The 20,879-nt window shown below is 37.2% G+C and overlaps 3 protein-coding genes across 3 annotated transcripts; 2 read left to right on the top strand and 1 right to left on the bottom strand.

The window, feature by feature from the left end:
• The first annotated feature begins 2,634 nt into the window (after positions 1 to 2,634).
• Positions 2,635 to 6,776, top strand: LOC113331273 (HIPL1 protein-like). Its single transcript, XM_026578000.1, has 10 exons — positions 2,635 to 2,667; positions 3,067 to 3,141; positions 3,840 to 3,905; positions 4,018 to 4,126; positions 4,222 to 4,379; positions 4,500 to 5,291; positions 5,372 to 5,585; positions 5,736 to 5,914; positions 6,030 to 6,271; positions 6,365 to 6,776. The coding sequence occupies exons 1-10, from the start codon at positions 2,635 to 2,637 to the stop codon at positions 6,774 to 6,776; spliced, it is 2,280 nt and encodes a 759-aa protein (XP_026433785.1).
• Positions 6,777 to 11,222: 4,446 nt separating this feature from the next.
• Positions 11,223 to 14,176, top strand: LOC113331542 (sm-like protein LSM5). The gene is made up of 5 exons (XM_026578246.1): positions 11,223 to 11,354; positions 12,774 to 12,864; positions 12,967 to 13,090; positions 13,665 to 13,737; positions 13,895 to 14,176. The coding sequence occupies exons 2-5, from the start codon at positions 12,831 to 12,833 to the stop codon at positions 13,925 to 13,927; spliced, it is 264 nt and encodes an 87-aa protein (XP_026434031.1). The 5' UTR covers positions 11,223 to 11,354; positions 12,774 to 12,830; the 3' UTR covers positions 13,928 to 14,176.
• Positions 14,177 to 15,160: 984 nt separating this feature from the next.
• Positions 15,161 to 18,885, bottom strand: LOC113331449 (3-ketoacyl-CoA thiolase 2, peroxisomal-like). Its single transcript, XM_026578154.1, has 14 exons — positions 18,725 to 18,885; positions 18,380 to 18,456; positions 17,857 to 17,941; positions 17,631 to 17,757; positions 17,412 to 17,510; positions 17,264 to 17,331; positions 17,068 to 17,175; positions 16,902 to 16,979; positions 16,675 to 16,807; positions 16,488 to 16,584; positions 16,153 to 16,276; positions 15,930 to 16,038; positions 15,704 to 15,787; positions 15,161 to 15,563 (listed from the first exon to the last, which is right to left on the bottom strand). The coding sequence occupies exons 1-14, from the start codon at positions 18,806 to 18,808 to the stop codon at positions 15,454 to 15,456; spliced, it is 1,383 nt and encodes a 460-aa protein (XP_026433939.1). The 5' UTR covers positions 18,809 to 18,885; the 3' UTR covers positions 15,161 to 15,453.
• Positions 18,886 to 20,879: the final 1,994 nt, after the last annotated feature.

The following is a 20,879-nucleotide window of genomic DNA, read 5'->3' as shown; positions in this document are numbered from 1 at the left end:
TAGAGTGATCACAATCAATGATAAGATGTTGTAGAGATTCTGTGTGTTGCAAACATCTTGGAAATAATGTTTCAATTGAGGGATTGTAGAGGTTCAACTTTTGTTTTGTTGGGACAATTCCTCTAATACACTTCCATATAAACAGCTTCACTTTATGAGGAGCCTCTGATTTCCATAGTTTGTTCCAGTTAGTGGATTGTGCACTTCTGTTGTTTTGGTTCTCTTGTGTTATAGCTTTATACGATGTTTTAACTGAAAATTTTCCAGTTCTATTCGGCTCCCATACAACTTTATCTGTCCCCTGTTGAACTAGTTGCATTCTCAGAATCAATTGAGCAATCTGATCAGGGAATAATTACCAAACTAGTTATTCATTCCATCTTCTAGGGTTATTCAACATTAGATCAGAGACATACACTATGCGAGCAGGCTCATGGAATGTTTCACGAGGTGTAGGGGAACTGTTCAACCCCGGTACCCATTTATCATACACCACTTCTAACATCCCACTTGTGAAACTGCTTTACATATTATAGACCTACTTCTATGGCCTTCCAAATCCAAGAAGATTTAGACGGAGAGTCTTGAAGATGAAGAAAACTACAGTATGGTGAATACTTTGCTTTCATGATCTTCACCCAGTTTGTATCTTCTTCAGTACACAATCTCCAAGCTAGTTTAGTAATTAATGTTAGGTTAAATTTCTCAAGATTTCTAAATGCCAGTCCCCCTTCGTCCTTTGAAACACATAGTGAATTCCATGCTAATAAATTTAATCCTCTATTTGATTTATGACCCCACCATAATTTTCTCTGGACTAAATCCAACTGCTTGATTAAAATATTTGGAAGCTTAAAGTTGCTCATGTAATGAGAGGGGATTGAGTTCAGCACTGACTCTTTCTTTAACAGCCGAGCCCCTTTGAAACTATCCTCTCTCTCTCTATGGGATCAACTCGTGTATCCATCTGAGAATGCTACAACGAGGAGGCACTTCTTGAGATCTGCTACTTTAAGCTCAACTATCTCACTAAGGCCTTAGAAGCCATTTTATTCTCATCTGCCCGGGAGGGGGTCGGAGCCCATGCTTCAAAAGTTGCATGCTTGTCCTCCCCATCTTGGAAGAATGCCCCCACTTTTAAGTAATCAAAGTTGATCTTGCAGCTTGGTTTAAAGTCTTTGAACACCATCCTTGTAATCTATTTGCATAAGCATCTTTAATTTATCTAAAGATTTGTTTTTGGATTTACCTAGAAGGATAGGTAATCCTAGGTACTTATCAGAAGCACAGAGTTGTTTAACTACCAATTGGTCTCTAATAGCAAGTTTATCACTCTGAGAAAGATCTACTGCTATAAAAGCCGATGACTTGGAAAAGTTGATCATCTGACCTGATAAGTTACCAAAATTTTGAAGACACGATTTAACCTGATCTATACTTCCCTGATATTCTTGGAAGAACAGTACAACATCGTCTGCAAACAACAAGTGATTTATAGATATTGAATTTTTTGCCACCTTAATTCCATGCAGTTTATTCTTTGCTTCTGCATGCAATAGGGATATGGAAAGGTATTCCATTGATATAATGAATAGATAAGGGGATAGTGGGTTCCCTTGTCTAAGACCCCTAGCTGGTGAGTATGGTTTACACAAACCACCATTCAGTCGTATAGTCACTGTTGTTGTCGAGATACACTGAAAAATGACAGTTCTCCAATCTTGACAGAATCCTAATGACTTAGGCATATTATCTACAAAAGCCCACTCGATTCTGTCGAATGCTTTCGACATGTCTAATTTAAGAGCCGCTAGACCTTTCTTTTTCCTTGAATTTTTCATCAAATGCACCAACTCATGTGCCATAACAATATTATCATTAATGAGTCTTCGTGGAACATATGCTGCTTGTGTAAGAGAGATTATCTTATCCATGAAAGGCTTCATTCTTGTAACTATTAGCTTAGAGATTATCTTGTAGATAATGTTGCACAGGCTAATTGGCCTATAGTAATTTGGTGTCGAAGGTTGTCTCGTTTTAGGAATGAGACAAGTGACTGTATGGTTTAAAAAGGGTGGCATTATCTTGCTCTCAAAAAATTGTTGAACTAATTTTACAACATCATTTCCTACAGTTGACCATTGTGTTAAAAAGAATCCCGCTTGAAACCCATCCGGCCCTGGAGAATTCCAACTAGGCATAGATTTAAGAACAACCAAGGTTTCATCTTCACATGGAGTAGCCAGCAAAGTGTCATTATCAGCTTGAGTGATAATCGGGGAGATAATGTCAAAAGAGGAAGCAGATAGTTTCGGATTTATAGATTGAGCAATGGAGAGAAGTGTTTTGTTAAAATTAACTCCAGCTCATTTTTAGTGGTATACTATTCTCCATGTTCATCTCTTATTTCCGTGATCCGATTCATAGATTTTTTTCTATTGGCTAATGTATGGAAATATGTCGTGTTATTATCTGAGTCCTTCAACCATCTATCTCCAGATTTTTGGTGCCAAAAGTCGGCTTCCACTTTTGGTATAAGGTGAGATGTCATTATTGAAAGACCACTCCCACTACACAGATGATGCTCAACAAGGACAAACATTTTGTTAGATACGACATGTCCACAGTACCAACATGAGGCGTAATGAAAGTGGGATTGTGGATCAGGTACGTTATTGTGTTGTAATATGTAGTGAATCTGTTGAAAATTGAATTTCATCCAAGTTAGCCTATGTTCAGGTGCTATTTGTCATGATCGTTTTCCTAAGTCCTGTTTAAAATTACCAGTTGTCATGTAGATGGCGTTTATTTGTTGAATGGTCATAGGAACCTATAAAATAAAAAAAGAAAAACTCTGTGCACAAAGGGTTTGTATCAGTGAGTTAAGATGAACAGTTCAATCCTAATGAGATTATGTGTAAGTGATATTTTTAAACGTAATATGCTCGGGTGTTATTATGCTTTTGTTGAAATGCAATTCCACATCTCCCCTAATCAATCAATTTTGTAAATTTATCGATGCACTAGTATTCTTTGTGTAATTTTTTTTATCTTTTTTCTTTCTAGATATTGTTTCTACGAGATGTTGGATGGGATGCGGATGACAAATTTGAAACCCGTGATCAATTGGATGCCGATGATGTGAAATCCGGTCCATGCTCACCCCTAATTTGTGCGGACTGGCAAGACTTTTTGTTCTGTTTATAAAATCAGTTACACTAGGTTAAGTGGATTATCCAATTTTGGACGATAGAAAGGTCCAACGGCTATATTAAAGATCCTTGGTTATCATAAGAGTATCAGATTGTACTTATCGTTCCGGACCGAGAACTTCAAATCTCTGAGCTATTCAACTAAAAAAATGTTTCATTTGGATACCTTGATTTTACCAATTTTCCTGGATCCGTGTAGCTACTAGCTAATCGTTCCGAATGAGGAAGCATTTATTTAATATCATTGAAACTTGGGATTCATTTCCAGTCTTGATTCTTGCTTCAAAATTATTTAAATTTAATTTATCAGCTTGTACTTCAACTGATATGCACCTTTGGTTTTACATATGGGTGCAACACCATTGATAAGATTAAGAAAAAAAATAACCAGATGTAGAGTCTGGTTATTCAAGAAAAATGTGAACTGCATATGATAAATCCATATATACAAATCTATAAATCTGTGCTGAGTTATTGTTTACTTCCACTGATACATATTTTCTCAAAGTGAGGGCCGTAAAACCATATTCCCCAATAAACAAAGATGAACTTGCCACCTTCTTATACATTGAGACTTGAGAGAAGTTTCTAGTATTTCATCATAGTACTGCAATATGTGTAGTATAGTGTGATCTACATGCGAAGCTGAACAGACAAAAAATGTGGAACTTGGAGAAGCGTGCAGGTGCAGGGGTAAGTGTCTAGTCGTGATTGTGTATGACAGGGAGAGAGACATGGATATTGGATTCTGTTCCGGAATAAATCCAGATAACCCTCTTTGTTATCCCTCTGAACTCTGATACAGAAAACGGAGATGGAAGAAATGAATTGTGCCACTAATATTTTTCGCATTTTGTCTTGCCTGCTACTGCTTTTACTCCCTTCTGCTTCTCTTCCCTTATGCATTGATTCAAGTATCTCTCTCTGCCATTGTTATTTCATTTTAGTGCATGTTATACTGAGATTGTTTAGCTGAAACCTTTGATTTTTGTTGTTTTGATTGTCACAGAAGCACCATTTACTCCCAAGACACCTTTGGTTTTCTGTCCTACTGGTGATAGTGTTTGTTGCGACACCAACCAGGATTTGGAATTGCAGAAAGTATTTCAATCTATGAACATTTCTGATCATGCTTGTGCTTCTCTTTTGAAATCTATAATTTGCGCGGTATGTCTTGATTTAAGCTGCTTGTACTAGTTTCGGCAAATGAATTATATATTTGTCATCATCTATTCATGTGTTATCATTTCATCACATCCTAACTTTTGGATACTAATGAGTTTGCAGCAATGCCATCAATTCTCATGGGATTTATTTGGAGGTAATTTAGGGACTCGATCAGTTCCAACACTCTGTACCGTTTCGGCGAGCGCAGCTCTATCCAAGACATCTTCAAATAATTTTTGTTCAAAGGTATGGGATGCATGTCAAACTACATCCATACTAAACTCTCCATTTGCACCCTCACTACGAAATAAAATTAAAGTATCAGTTCGTTCTACTTCTTCTAAATTAGCTGATCTTTGGAAGTCAAATACTAGTTTCTGTAAGGCCTTCGGTGGATCTCTAGATGATGGATTAGTATGTTTCAACGGAACCTCAGCTTTGCTACGTGATACTAAAAATCCACAGCCACCAAATGGCATTTGCCTTGAGCAATTAGCTAATGGGTCTTATCTTGATATGACTGCACATCCAGATGGATCTAACAGTGTTTTCTTGGCTAGCCAACAAGGTAAAATATGGTTGGTGAATGTTCCCAAAGAGGGAACTGGAGAAGCAATGATGCTAGATGAATCAAATCCATTTGTAGATCTATCTGAAACAGTACATGTTAGTACCGAGCTTGGGTTGATGAGTATAGCATTCCATCCGAACTTTGCACACAATGGTCGTTTCTTTGTATCATATAATTGTGATAGAGACCATTGGTCTGGATGTTCTGGAAGATGTTCATGTAATACAGATGTTAGTTGTGATCCTTCAAAGCTTCATTCTTCTTACGGTGATCGACCATGCCAGTTTCATACCGTTATCTCAGAGTATACCGCTAACAATAGTGGGTTTGATCCATCCTCGGTAATTATCTAGCGCATGATCTTTGCAACTTCTGACTAAAAAAAATATTAATACAGTTCTTGTTGAATCCATTTCCTTAGGCAATAAAAGGAAATCCGGTGGAAGTGAGGAGGATATTCACAATGGGCATTGCGTATACAAATGCTAATGGGGGGCAAATCATCTTTGGTCCAGATGGGTACTTATACTTCATGACAGGAGACGGAGAAACTGAACTTGATCCGTACAATCTCGCTCAAAACAAGAAATCCTTGCTTGGTAAAATTCTGAGGTTTGACGTCGATAACTTTCCAAGTGAGTATTACTAATTGTGAGAGGCAATTTACAAGAAAATGTAGTAATATTCTTCTCTGTCATTACACACTTACTACATATACTTACTCAAATAAATCCCCCTGGACATACTTATATGTACACTTTGGTAATGGTACAATGGGTTGTTAGGTGAAGCAGAATTAACCAAACTGAATGCATGGGGAAACTACTCAATACCAAAAGATAACCCGTTTCTGTATGACAAGGAATCCCTTCCTGAAATTTGGGCCTTGGGATTAAGAAACCCATGGCGTTGCAGTTGGGATTCAGAGAGACCATCCTACTTTCTCTGTATAGACTCTGGCAAGGTTGGAAATTACTTTTTGTTCTTACCACTTCTTTATGCCAATTTGCTTTTTTTGATTAGATACTTTTTAGTTGTCGAATATGTGTTGTTGTCATTTGATGGGGTGGTTTTTGTAGGATCAATATGAAGAGGTGGATTTAGCCACAAAAGGTGGAAACTACGGATGGCCATATTTTGAGGGAACATTCCCATTTCATTTTCAGAATTCTTCAAGAGGAAACAAGAATAACAACTCCACAAACCTTATCTTTCCTTTAATGGGATATGATCACTCTCCTGTTAATACAAACGATGGTTCTTCGTCCATTGCAGGTGGTTTTGTATATAGGTCCGACACTGATCCATGCTTATATGGCAAGTAAGTTACATTATCCTCAACTTGTACCGCCATGTTTGGCCACAAACATGAATTAGTCTGATTGCTAATTCTTTGTTGTGCATGAGCTTTCAGGTACTTGTTTTCAGATTTATATGGGTTTGCTATATGGGCAGGGATAGAGAACCCAGAAAACAGTGGGAATTTCACTACTGCCAAGGTTCCATTTAGTTGTTCTCGTGGCTCTCCGATTCAGTGTAATTTGGAGAAAGAAAAATCTCACTTAAATTTGGGCTATGTTTACGCATTAGGAAAGGATAATAAGAAAGATATATATCTTTTAACAAGCAAGGGTGTGCTCCGAATTGCTCCTCCAAATCGTTGCCACTACATATGCTCGAAGGAAAATCTTACAGCTTTCCAAGATCCACAGCATATACCTTTTTCTCCATCAACTTCAACCGGGATGCATTTCAATAGTTCACTGAAGAAGTTGTTGCTCTTCTTCCATTCATTTCTATTGCTTCTTCTGAATTTTTCCTTGTAATATTACATCATCAGTTGCTCTGGAATGAAATATTGCTTGTAATCTGTTTCATTAACTTAGTTGTAAGAATCAGAAGCTGGCTACACATGCATTTAAGCAGTAGAGAACCCGCGGCTGGCAACAAACTACTCCCTCCGTTCTCTTTTAATAGGCCAGTTTCTATAAATAAAAATTTCAAAAAATAGGCCAGTTTCCTAATTGGGAAAGTCAAATGTTATTTTAATTTTTGGGACCACTTTTCTCTTAACTTCTTTTGATGACAAGTGTCATGTGGACCACTTCACTTTAATTCTTTTGCTAACAAGTGTCATGGGGACCATTTCATGTCACTTCTTTTATTGACAAGTGTCATGAGGACCACTTTCAATGATTAATTCTCTTAATTTCCTTAAATTTCGTTAAAAACAAAACTGGCCTATTAAAAAAGAACGGAGGGAGTATATAAAAAAAAGATTTAGTACACTAGAAATGCAAGTAACTTGAAAATTTCTCAGGTGATTCTTGCATCAAAATCGATCATCTCTTTATTTCGCTTCACCTGTGAACCAATTCTTGACAACTTGGTATTGATCACTACATATACAAATTACAGTCTATCACCTATTCTGCGCAATCATTTTGCCAAACGAGTTGTCATTTCATGGAAATTGAACTGCAAGTCTAGCATTCCATGTGGAAAATGAACTAAAATTACCTGGCTAATTTGGGGCCTAGGCCAATTATTTGTGGCCTGTTACTAATGACTAAAAAGGTCATTAGAAATAAATTTCACATAACCCCTTATCCAACTATTATCTAACTACCCATTTTACCTTGATTAATTAGCGTTAATTAATCGTATTAGGTGTTAATTATGTTTTAGATGTGAGATCAACTAATATTAAATCGATCTTCAAAACATTAAACAACTTAATAATTTTAATTTTTTTCGGTAAACAGTGCCCAGAATAGGTTTACATTCAGGCACTCGTAAACTGATTCTGCGTTGGTGTTTTCGAAATTAATAGAGGACTTCTAGAATCGGCTAAAGTATACACAGATAAAATCTGATTCCTATAATCGGGATTTTGAGGGACATATATAAACCGATTATTATCTTTCATAAGATTTTTTTTCATTCATTTCATTATCGTAGGAATCACGGATGCATTTAGCACATGAGTCAAGCCTTTAAACCCCTAGGCGACCCTAGTGGACGAGTTATAGTCTCGTGAGGGTTTACATAGAGGTCTACCCACAAAAACTTCTAAAACCATCAATCTTCGTCGGAGGAATCCGAGTACGATTCACCAACCATAAATTTTGGGGAATACTCCGGAATTTTGGATACCATGAAGTGATAGCTTGCATCGAATGCGAATGCTTCCCCATTTTCCTCCAAGTAGCGCGCTTTCACGACTTCATGCTACAAAGACAAAACACAAACTTAGTTAGTTAGTGGTGTTTCATTGGGAGATAAAACAACATGGATTACTAAAAATAAACCACAAAAATACTTACAAATTGTTCAATGGTGAAGAAAAAGTGGCTAGCGTTCAAAATCCGATGTTGGATAGATAATCAAGTAAGTATCGCCCTTTCGATCACCTGGTGCCTAGCATGGATTTGTTGAACACTTCTTCCATTCGGATTTCCAAAATCTTGCCTATATTTATTATATACCTTTGTCCAAAAGGTTTCGGCATCTACCCTTACGGAGGACTGATTTTTCATTCAAGTTTCGGCATATCATGCTTTGATGATGGATAAATCTTCATCTGAATCAAATGATGCCATTGTTGTATGTAGAGGTATTGGGAGAGTTAGAAAGAGTAGATTATGATATGAGATTTGGAGACTATATGTATATAGGTGTGTGTTGTTTTGTGGAGGTATGGAGTGAGAGGGAATCGAATGAGGGTCCAACGATGAGCTCTCTATATGTAGAGAAAGGCCCCAACGGATATTTTTTTTGAAAAAAGTGAAATAAATTGGAACAATCGGTTTTCTCGAAGGTCCACAACAACCGATTGTGTTTTTATGCCACCAAGAATCGGTCTTTATTGTGACCAACATAAACCGATTAGAGACATGTAAAAAAAACTGAATTTTCCCTGACACTAATCAGTTTATATAAATGCACATGTGATCCGATTCTAGCTTGAAAAACATACAGGAAAAACTGCATTTCTGAGGCATGAGGAATCGGATTATACTGACCCCGCACATAAACTGGTTCCTTTATGGACCCTAAACAACCAGTTTATTTTTACATATCAAGTAGACCGATTGTGGACATGTGTTTTGGTAACAGAATTATTGAGCATGCATAAACTTGTTTTACGATATACATAATTATAATTAAAACGTTAAGTGTATTAAGTTCAAACCAGGATCATCCAAAATATAAACCTTAACCATCCCAAAAATAGTGTTAAAAACTTAAACAACCAAGTCTTAAAACCTAAGACTTTTAATACCTAAAACTTAAACTAATAAATCATGGAGCACCAGCATCAAGAGCAGCAACACCAGGAGCATTTGCAGCAGCATCACCACCACCAGCACCAGTATCAAGAGCAGCAACTTCTGCATCAGCCATGGCTTGATATTCAACCATTTCTTCAAACATAGCTTCCAAATGTTTGTGGCGATCCCTCTCAGCCGAAATCAGATCCCTTCTTCTCCTCGCGAACCTGATGACCTCATGGAGCTCTTCCAGAGCAATCTTGTCTACCAGTGCGAGTGCTTTCTCCAGACGAGTCACACGCCCATATGCAAACTTGTATAGGCTTCTTTCTGGCACGAGTTGTGGTGCCATGTGAATGTCCTCATGGGTGATATCTCGAGAGTAAAATGCTAAGTGGCCGAAGTTCATATCTACAAAAAAAAAAATCAAATTAACAATTGGTACATAATTAAACATATGTAATCCGATTCTCAACAACAAAATACACGGGAATGTAAAATATAAATAATCGTTTATGTGATACGTATATAAAAACCGATTATGAAATGAAATTTGAAGAGACAATTCCACAATAGGTATATTAACAAGCAAATAAAATCCGATTGTGGAAACCTGGAGTTACAAAAAAAAAATAGTACCCAGAATCGGTTTATGCTAATGCACTTATAAACCAATTATGGTGATGTCTTTTCATATTTCGATTTCGGACACAGAATCGGTCGATGTTAATCATCATATAAACCGATTACTCTGCATGCTCTTCATGGCCGAAGAACAAAACCGAGAATCGGTTTATTCGATATGTTAACATAAACCGATTCTGGGTAAGATCAGAGATTTTGGTTTTCAAAAATCGAAGATTTGAACATGTAAATCTATGAAGAAATGCGAATACTAGAACGGGTTGATAGAGATTTATCTTTTTCTTGGTTGGATCGAAGATCGTTGGAGAAGAGGATGATTTATTTATTTTTATTAGGATTTTGAGAATTTGGAAAGATTAGGATGAAAATAGAAAGTTTTTCTGATTGCACAAATGGTAAGAATTAGTATTTATATGGGTTAGTTTTAGGAATTAAATTGGGGATAAATTAGACTTTTTGAGAAGTTTGGCACTCCATAGCCATTTGGTGGAGTGCGAAGAGAAATTTAACAGGCCCCAAATAAGTGGACTAGACCTCAAACTAGCCAGGAAAATTTAGCTAAACCGATAGTGCGAAATTAAGGCTTTAAAAAAGAAAAAATCAGTTATAGTTTTGTTTGCACTCATTGCATAAATGTGACTGAAAGCTTTAGGGATTTATTAAATTTGTTGAAATCCAACCTGAGTGTAGTTTGAGAGATTCTATTTCAAGTTTTTTTCACTTTAGATTGCACATAAACAAGCGTGAAATATATGCAACTCGGTGGCAAAAAAAAAAAAAAAAAAAAAAAAAACCGAGTTTTAGATAAAAAAAAAAAGATATTCAGTACTAACAAGTGCACAAATATTGGTGAGACCTTTGAATCAAAAAAAAATATTGGTGAGACTTGAGAGGCTTAGGCACAGACCATATTGGTGGTTGATGTTGCTCACTAGTTTTCTATCCTTGCCACCTTCTAAAACATTGAAAAGTGAGAGACACTTCTAAATTTTGGTGCAGCTGCACAGTAAAAAATGTGGAACCTGGTTATGCGTGAAGGGGTGTCCAGCAGGGAATGCGCATAACAGAGACGAGGGAGAATAGGAATCTGTTCTAGATACTAGATTACTAGGTTCGACATTCAAGAGAGGACTTAATCATGATGATTATATTATAGCATGAATCCCTCAGATTACAGAGATAGAAAAAGGAGTTTGAAGAAATGAGTTGTGCCGTTAATGTTTTTCTCATTTGTTCTTATTCCCTTCTGCTTCTCATCCTTGTGCCTTATTCAAGTTTTAGGACCCGGAACCAGATCCGAATTAACCGGGTCGGTTTCGTCTCCGGGTAATTGGTACCATTGCCAACCCTAAGTTTTAGTTGTGTGAAAGACAACAAGTTACACACAAGTAACACAACGCCCTCGCTCCTCCTAGACTCTTAAACCAGGTCCAGCCCTACCACCTTCGTCTTCACCTCAAAAAGTTTTGAATCACCATCCTCAAGGTTCGTCAATTTTATTATTTTTTTGTGATTACAATTTCTTTATCTTTGTATGATTCAGTATTCTTATTTGTTTAGGGTTTTATAACATGATGAATAATATCTGGACTTGATTTTAAGAGTTTGCTCATGCTAGTTGAACTTGAATGTGTGTGTTTCTCAAGCTTAAGGTAGTCAGTAAGATTTCCTTTTGATTGATTCTTTATTTGGAAGTTGTGATTGATTAATTGAACAGTGTGCTGTCAAACCTTCGATCAATTTCAAATTCTGCATTTGTTCTTTTTGCAAAACGGCCTTCAATATTAGGTTTAGTTTCTGCATAAGCTTTTCTAGAAGCATATCTAATTGTCTTTCTCAAATTTTCTTGTATATCTTTTCTCTCTATATCTAAGTACTCTAGCTTCCCTATCAATAGAACTGAACTGGGTTGGCTGATTGGTGGATTTGTAAAGAGCTCGATTGTTCCTTTCGGAGAACATCTAATAATCATAGAATTCAATACTTCATTTAAGTTGATAGTGTCTGGTACTCTGATGACGTTGAAACCTGAAAAATAGAACACAAGTGAACCTTGGTAGTTAAGTTGAAAGATGATTGAAGGAAGTTTTAATACCAAATCCTCAAGTTAAGAGAACCCTTCAAAGATGGAAATTTGGAAAGCAATACAACTAAAACAAATTAGTACAGATACCCAACATACACATTCAAAAAGTTTTACATGTTAAGTAGTCCCTCATTGCCGGAAGCAACCTAGATTTGTGCAATGTATATGCCTTGGACAACCCTTTCCTCAGGAGCTTTGGTTTTTAAGGAGAGTTGGGTTTTCAAGACGTCTCTGTAGTAGTTTTAGATTGACATTTAGGGGTTCTGTATGAATGAAAAGAATGTTATAGTAATTTTACTTGACTGGGAGTGTTTGAACGTCTGTAAAAGAAATGTTTAGTTTTGTAAAAGAAATGTTTGAACGTTTGTTTCGATTTTCGAAAAGATTCTGCAAATTCGAAGCTCTTAAGAAGTGTTACATAAAGGCAGGTAAAATGGCTCTATTGATTCAGGTTTCTAAGGCTTTTGTTGTCATGTCATGAGTTTGTAATGGAGCTACTGATTTTGATTTACTGTGGAATTATTAGTGGAATACTGGAATTGTTTACTGGGTACTTCAATACATGTGGAATTTGTAACTCTATTCACACGCTCACATTGATTCGCTATAAAAATGAGTTGGACGTGGGATGCCCTACTTCTTTGCAGATTAGGGTTTAGGGTTTAATGATTTATTGATTGCTATTTTCTTAAACAAATAAACATACTTCTCCATTCTTTTTAAGGTTTGTTGCTTTCAAGATACTTTCTTTTTACCAGAGTTTATGTTGATGTAAAGCTATATGTTAACTTTTTTATCAATTTTTTTGTGCGCTTTAGTGAAGGAAATCTCGAAGCAACTCTTGGGTGAAGAGAAATTTGGAGGGATAAGAGAAGATGTCAAGCAATCCATCGCAGCTACTCCCATCGGGTATATTCCCTCTCATACATTTGAATACAAGCATAACCTATTTATTGTTATCGTGTTTAATCTTTCGAGAGGTAACATAATTTGGTTGGTGGTGCATTTCAGAGTTGATTGATCGGTGCATAGGATCAAAGATATGGGTAATAATGAAGGGTGACAAGGAGTTGGTTGGAACCCTTCGGGGATTTGATGTTTATGTAAACATGGTCCTTGAAGACGTCACTGAATAGTAATTCCCTCACTCTCTCCCTCTCTTGCTTACAATAGTATAGCATATTCAAATCTTGGCTATGTTTCGGCTGTAAAAAATTTGTGCAAATAAACCTTAATATGCAGTACTTCTTATGTTCTCACGGAAGAGTATTTATACCTCTGTTGTGTGGCTTGATATAAGTTGTTTAGTTATGGTATCATCATGAGACTGGGTTAAGTACCTTTGATTGTTTCTCATCGTTTTAGAAACTAAGATACATCGTCGTTATCTTCAGTTTCGCCCTTGTCTAGGATTTAGACCTACCCCTCGATCTGATTGAGCTGAATTGTTGCTTTTTCCAGCATCGAGTCAATACAAATTTCTGAGGGTCTTTAATATCTACTGTGTTCCTAACTTTTAACTGAAGTAGTTTCATTTGAACATGTCTCAAACTACTTCATATATGACATTTGTGTTGTTCAAATTTATATTTCTTTTTTTATGGTCGATTGCCGTTTGACACAAGTTTTGTTTCTTATTTGTGATTTCATACATCTACAGTGTTTATCTTTTTATAAACCTTTGTACTTGTACCTTTTGCACATTGTAGTGAAATAACTGCCGAGGGACGACGAGTTACGAAGCTTGACCAAATACTGCTTAATGGAAACAATATTGCCATCGTAAGTATATCATTCCACTCTGATTATATAGAAGCTTTGGAGTTGCAAGATTATATGACAACTTCAAACGTCGTGGAGAATTTGTTCTTTTCCCCATTTTGCACTTAATCTTTTTTCGCATCCCAAGTGTTTGATTCTCTGTAATTTTCTAATGCAGCTGGTCCCCGGTGGCTCCCCTGATCCAGAGTAAGAGGTTGATTCTGATTATTAATAGGTACAATGAGAAATTTGGAAATCAAAGTAAACTGATCATGAGCTGTAGGATAAATGTGGAAACCCATATTAGAAAACATTGTACTATGCTTAAAGAGTTAAATGCTTCTAAGAGAGGAGGGAGGGGATATATTTACTACTGTCAAATTGTAGATGTCTCTTATTTATGTTGTTGATAATTAGATTTAGTTAGACTTTTATCCACTGTTTTGTTTTTGCTCTTCAACATTACTGCCTGGTTAGATAGAGGTTATGTTCTGCAATAAGCTTTATTTGACAGATATAGCCATAAAAATGTCCCGCATGGTGTTAACTTGGAGCTACCTTTTCTCTTCTTCCTCCTGGGGTTTGAACCCAGTTGATGTCTAATTCCTTGCACTTAGAGGTCAATCGTTAAATTCGCATTCGTGAAGAAAAAGGCTCTTCAGGTTCACCCTAGAGCTCTTGATATAATGAAGATTCTAGCAACCTTTATAGATTAATACATTTTACCAGTAGACCAAATAAATGTTTATGTTCACCACATCAGTTGAAACTCTGGCACACTATGGAAGAGGTATTTCATGCTGAAATTTACAGCGATCCACTGACTTACTTCCTTTTTAGAGCTGGTAAGATTTAGGTCCAGCCTGTTTGTTTTGTGCTGCAGCTGTGGGGTGTAATGACCACTTGTTTATGTAGTACAAAGAGACTGCCAAGTTATGGAGTTACTTCCTAGACAGTGTTAGGTTGCAATGGACTTTCTCTGAACTCTGAAGGCGTGAAATCAGACCATTTGGGAATGGAGAAACAAGATGGGGAGGAAAATGATAAAGAAAATTTGGGGTACATTTCCTTTTGCTATTTGGCGGACTGACTGGAACGAAGACCGAGTGTCATTTCCTAATTTGAATTTGCATTTTCGTCAAAAAAAGAATTTATCCAACTTACTTGAAAAGAATAAAGAATAAACTTCAGTAGGATAACGATCACCATCCTAAAACTTCCCAACAGTTTTAGGTTGCAATGGACTTTCTCTGAAGGCGTGAAGTCGGACCATTTGGGAATGGAGAAACAGGAAAGGGAGGAAAATGATAAAGAAAATTTGGGGTACATTTCCTTTTGCTATTTGGCGGACTGACCGGAACGAAGACCGAGTGTCATTTCGTAATTTGAATTTGCATTTTCGTCAAAAACAATTTCATCCAACTTGGTACTTTAATTAAAAGAATAAAGAATAAACTTAAACTTAAAAAAATTGGAAGTGCACATAAAAACGTACAACGTTTTTCACTAGGAATATGGCTTTAATACAAAGATACCAACAAATTTTTGATCCTACCCAAATGACTGCCACGTCTCAATAGTGTGATACAAAGTAAATTGTTGACACAGGGATAATCGATAACTTTGACAGCTATCTTATTTCACTGATTTATTAATCAAAACACCATATACTCATCACATCTGCTATTTCCTGACCATGAATTTATGATCAGCTTGACGTCATTATCTGTAATTGTTTTATCGGGCATCCTTGGATAGGAAGTTGTGGGCTTGGATCTGGCGTGCATTGCGTAGCTCATCGACACAGTCACCTCTCTCGAATACAGCTGCAGCTCCCATTCCCGTGCCTGTAGACAGTAAAGAACACAATGGTTATCATCTTCACACCAAATGATTCGAGGCAAACACCCACACAAATTATTACCAAGAATGACGGATCAAATTAGTACCACCCATTTAGAGGAAGAGAAACAAATACGAATCATACCAATGCACATGGATATCACTCCAAATCGGCTATCCTTGCCTCGCCGCTTCATCTCATGCAAGAGAGTTGCAACGCAACGCGCTCCTATAATAAAGATCATGTAGACTGTGAGAAACATGCCAAACCTATCTAGTTTTCTTCTCAATATCACAAGCTATATACCGCATTTTACTCATAAAAGACAATTTAGATTTTCAGTTCCATTAACCAGGGCGCAAATAAATACCTGTAGCACCAAGAGGATGCCCAATGGCCATAGCACCTCCATTAACATTCACTTTGGCTGGATCAAGACCCAGTTTGTTACGGCAGTACACAAATTGGGATCCAAAAGCCTGTTGAGAAGTGCACATAATTACCTTGATTAGGATCAAAAGCATTATAAACAGCTTTGCCTATAAAGCTTCATTTAAGGAACGCTTGTGGAAGAAATCAGCACATTACTCTACCTCATTTATTTCAAAAAGATCAATATCATCAAGTTCAAGACCAGCGGCCTTCACTGCAGCTGGAATTGCAACAGCTGGACCAACACCCATGACATCGGGTTCGACTCCAACAGCAACAAAGCTCCTGCAAGAGTAACAGAGTTGGTCCTATTAAGAAATGTTATCAAATACTTGCAACCATGGAGAACATTAATCTGTAACCTCAACACTGATGCAATGAGCTGCAATATTTCACGGTGATTGGCTGATTGCAAAGAACATGAAAATGCACAGATTCCTGCAACCAGGTTGCAATTTATGCAAGAGAACTCATTAAGTTACAAGTATCTACAGACCTGAATACACCCAAAATTGGAAGGCCTTTCTGAATAGCTAAACTTCTCTTCATAAGGAGAACTGCTCCAGCGCCATCACTCACTTGACTAGAGTTTCCTACATGCACAAAAAACTTTGATTAGATATGACCTGTGTATAGTAACAGGGCAACATCTTAGTTAATAGTAGCAATGCGCTTCCTCAGACCTGCCGTGGTGGTCCCGTCCTTTTTAAAGACGGTCCTCAACTTTGCCAAATCTGCCACTGTTGTGGTTGGGCGAATACCATCATCCACAGATATGGTAACAGATTTTTCTTCCCCAGTTTTTGGGTCCACGATCTACAACAATGGAGCATGTCATTTCAAAAAGAAAAAAAAAAAAAAAAAAACAGAAAACATAATAAGAAAACCTATAAACAACAGACAAGGTTACCTTCGTGTGCACAGGTACTATCTCATCTTTGAATTTTCCAGCTGCAGTCGCTGCAGCCGCACGTCTGTGAGATTCAACCTAAACATATATGCCAGCGAGTAATATTAGTTAACAAAATTAACGCATTGGAAATGCAACAACAGACTAGAATATCTTTTGAACTCACAGCAGCCTGGTCTTGCTCCGTTCTTGTTACACCAAATCGATGAGCAACATTTTCAGAAGTGATTCCCATGGGAAGTAAACAATCTTGGGCTTGTTTAATGGTGCTGGCCTGTAAACATATGTAAATCACATTTAGAAAACTATCTGTCTGAGTTTTGTCTAAGCGAACAAACGAAATAGTGAGAGCGAAGATATACTCTAGGATTAATCGACCCTTCCCAGGCCATGGGATTTACTGTCATCGACTCCAGGCCAGCTCCAATTCCTGTTTAGATATAAAGAATAAGGCAACAGATTCATGGCTCAAATAATTGTTATATTCCAAATGAATTACATCCCTCTTACCAACATCATAAAATCCGGCTTTTATGGCAGCAGCTACATCAGCAACTGCCTGTAGACCAGATGAGCATTGTCTGTTCACGGTTCTAATGGGCACAGTGTCTGGCAATAACACAATAGAAAGACAAGTAAGATAAAGACAACGATAACTAGAAATGAATTGGTAGACACTCATGCCATAAATCGAAAAGGAACTGTGAGAATGAGAGAGAGAATAATTACCAGGGAAACCAGCATAAAATGCTGCCATACGGCATTCACTTGCTCTCTGGGAGCCTGGTGCCAAGACCGTTCCAACAACAATATCCCCAACCTCAGCCGGGTTAACATTCGATTTTTCCATCACAGCCTACATAAATTTTGACTCACAAATGACAACGTGGGGAGGATGATAAACCACGGCACAAAATAACAGACTGAATTCTGAATAGATGTGTATGTTACAAACCCTGAGAACAGGTGCAAGTATGTCATCAGGAAGGGTATCTTTGAAACCTCCACGTTTTGACTTGCAAAGGGCAGTTCGGTACGCACTGCACAGAAGGAAACAGTGTTAAACTAGATACATAACTTATAAATAGAGTAAAACATGAGACAAACACTAAACTAATAAACATGGGTTTGAAATAGGGTTTCTAAGAAAATACAGTATGGAACTTCTCTTGGGGAATTTCATGTCATTCCTTCCTGTGTACTTTTCATATTGAACAGAATCAAATTGAAACCTCTTCATAGCAAGTATTTGATAATACTCATTCAAATACCTTTGCACCAGTGCCTAAACCCCATAATAACAATGTTTCTTTTGCATCAAATCAAAAAAGGAACAATGTTTCAAATGCTTATCAATTTTGCACTAAGCTAATACTCTGTGTTTCGAAGTTCATACCAACACACTCTAGATCAATATGTACTTCCAAACTAACATGCCATCCGATTACCAAAGCAACTCAATAGTCGAAACAACTTACGCAACAATCACAACATCGTCACTAAAAGCAGCAGTTCTTTGATATGCAGCACTGTCTCCAGCTGAACAAATGGATGGCTAACACATAAACAAGCAAATCAAATTGTATTTAGAATCTACATCTCAAAAGAACAAGAACAAAAACAAAATGATCACAAACAAAATACTTGAAAAAGCTACCCAAAAACCAAAAATAAACACTTCCATGGACAAGATCTCAAACAACAAACAGCTCAATAGCTTCAATAAGAAAATTATTTACTCAAAATTAGAATAGCAAAAAAAAAAAAAAAAAAAAAAAAAAAAAGAATCATAAGAAAATCGAATTAGAAAACAAAATACTTACAGAGATCACAGATTCGCTTCTCTGAGATGATGATGGACGAAGATGTTCTAACAAAACTTTTTGTCTGTTAATAGCTTTCTCCATTTCTCTCTAGCAAATGAATATTCTGATCCAAGAAGCTAATTTTAAAGTGATGAGAGATGATGATTTGATAAGAATTGGACTCTTTTTCTTCGGTTTTTATACCCAAAAGGACCAAAACCCACAATCGGTTTTGCATTGACCCGGAAGTCCATAAACGTTAACCGGTAGGACCCATTCTCTAATGAGCGTATCTGACGGTTCAGGGTCGGTGTAATGAAGAAAGAAGCAACCTAGTCTTCTAGAAACGGTGGAGTTCCAGTGCTAATCTTGTCGAGATGTTTAGACTACACAAACTACTAAGAATATTATTGGACGGTTGATGGGTGAGATTTAATGTGAGAAGCGGGGATACAAGAAGATGATGCTATCACTTTGGGTTGTGTGCCTGTATGGTTTGGAATAGAAACTGTTTTTCTTGGAAAATACAAAGTTCGCTTGATTGTTGATAGCGTTGTGCGGTGGTCCTAGTGGAAGTAGTTAGATATGTACACGGTAAGTACAATGAAAATTACATTGTTGTGGATAGTTGGTGATTGACCACCAGTCAAGGTCAAGATAATTTACAGATGTTTCGTCTATAAATGCCCTTTGGTTGTTTGTGCGTAGAAGTAAGATAATGAAAATGAACAACAGCTCGGATCTTCACGTGGAAGGCTGTTCGTAATGCAATTTCGGTCGAAGTAAGAATTTTTAACCATGATAATTCTGACAATAACTATGTGTTTTTTTATTAGGGTCGGTGATTTAAAACCCCAAAGATGTCACTATCCATACACAAAAACTCCAGTAAAACAAATTGTTCACAAAAACCCCTTTTAATATAATTGGTCTATATTACCCTCTTAGTTTAAATCACCCCAACAAAAACAAAAATCAACCCCACTTTAATTCTTATTATATTGTCACCACCAACAAGCAATGCCACCTTCTACCACCGCCACCGACCACCACCGTCGCCGCCGCCACCGACCACCACCGCCGCCACCACCTCCGACCGCCGCCGCCACCACCGCCGCCGCCACCTCCGACCGTTGCTGCCGCCACCGACCACTAGGGCTGCACAAGACCCGGTCCATTTTACCTGTACCGACCCGGAACCGGAAAAACCGGACTCGTACCGAACCGGAACCGGAGTAGACGGGACAGGTACCGGTTCTTAAAACTGAGAACCGGAGTAGGCCGGTACTGGTACTGGTTCTGGGGTGAGTCCCGACCTGTCCCGGCCCATATGTCCCGGTTAATTGTAGTCGTAGATTTTTTTGGGGATCTTACATCCTGACCGTCCGTCAAAGGTATAACCCTATCTCTAATTCTATCGACTTTCATTTCAGTTTTCTTTTTTTTTTCTTCCCTGAAGAGCAGCAGTCGTGACTCGTTCTTCACTACCATTCATGATTCACCAGTGACCAGTCACCACCATCATCGATTCGTTAAGGTATAAACTAGGATACTTGCTCTTCTTCTTCTTCTTAGATTTGTAAGTTACTTGTAACTCTCATGGGATTTGAAATCGATTATGGAATAAATTAGGGTTTGAAACTTTGAATCGTGTAATACTGGATTTGAAATCGATTTAAACTAGGAGTAACAATTGTTTTGTTACTATTAAGAATCTAAGATTGAAATAGGGTTTGATTTGAAATTGAATTACGGTTTGATTTGAGATTGAATTAGGGTTTTTATTTTGTGTTGACTGATTTATGTGATTCCGTGTATACCCATATTGAGATTTGATAAGCAGTAGACAACTAGACATGGATATATGTTAGTTTTTGTTTTTATCAATTCCATTCCCAAAATTTGTGATGTTGAGTTGAGTTATTGTATAGTTAAAATTACTTAAGCTAATTGTGTTCAGTGTCTCTGTTTCTGCCTAGTTGAATTGAGTGTCCTGGTAGTTACAAGATTTGAAGCTAGTGAAATGTTATTGTTTGTATCATGTCTTTTCTGTTGCTGTGCATCCCATACCTAGGTGAATCCAGGTAAAAAAGTTCATGGATTAATTTTGTTAGTTCTGTTTAATTGTTTTCATTGAAAATATGCAATTGTGTATTTAGTATGCAATTGTGTG

This window comes from Papaver somniferum, unplaced genomic scaffold, assembly GCF_003573695.1.
Source record: "Papaver somniferum cultivar HN1 unplaced genomic scaffold, ASM357369v1 unplaced-scaffold_125, whole genome shotgun sequence".
Lineage (NCBI taxonomy): Eukaryota > Viridiplantae > Streptophyta > Magnoliopsida > Ranunculales > Papaveraceae > Papaver > Papaver somniferum.
The sequence above is the reverse complement of the archived record's forward strand: the minus strand, read 5'-3'. Positions and strand labels throughout refer to the sequence as shown.

What these genes read in the sequence shown, in the direction of transcription:
- LOC113331273 (XM_026578000.1), top strand. Translation starts at nt 2,635, where the DNA reads ATGAGGCGTAATGAAAGTGGGATTGTGGATCAG. An exon ending in TGAAATCTATAATTTGCGCG is followed by an intron (nt 4,380 to 4,499) that starts GTATGTCTTGAT and finishes ATGAGTTTGCAG; the next exon opens with CAATGCCATCAATTCTCATG. An exon ending in TCTGTATAGACTCTGGCAAG is followed by an intron (nt 5,915 to 6,029) that starts GTTGGAAATTAC and finishes TGGTTTTTGTAG; the next exon opens with GATCAATATGAAGAGGTGGA.
- LOC113331542 (XM_026578246.1), top strand. Translation starts at nt 12,831, where the DNA reads ATGTCAAGCAATCCATCGCAGCTACTCCCATCGG. An exon ending in CTTGAAGACGTCACTGAATA is followed by an intron (nt 13,091 to 13,664) that starts GTAATTCCCTCA and finishes TGCACATTGTAG; the next exon opens with TGAAATAACTGCCGAGGGAC. An exon ending in ATGGAAACAATATTGCCATC is followed by an intron (nt 13,738 to 13,894) that starts GTAAGTATATCA and finishes TTTCTAATGCAG; the next exon opens with CTGGTCCCCGGTGGCTCCCC.
- LOC113331449 (XM_026578154.1), bottom strand. Translation starts at nt 18,808, where the DNA reads ATGGAGAAAGCTATTAACAGACAAAAAGTTTTGTTAGAACATCTTCGT. An exon ending in GACGATGTTGTGATTGTTGC is followed by an intron (nt 17,942 to 18,379) that starts GTAAGTTGTTTC and finishes CCTTCTGTGCAG; the next exon opens with TGCGTACCGAACTGCCCTTT. An exon ending in CCAATTTTGGGTGTATTCAG is followed by an intron (nt 16,277 to 16,487) that starts GTCTGTAGATAC and finishes TTACTCTTGCAG; the next exon opens with GAGCTTTGTTGCTGTTGGAG.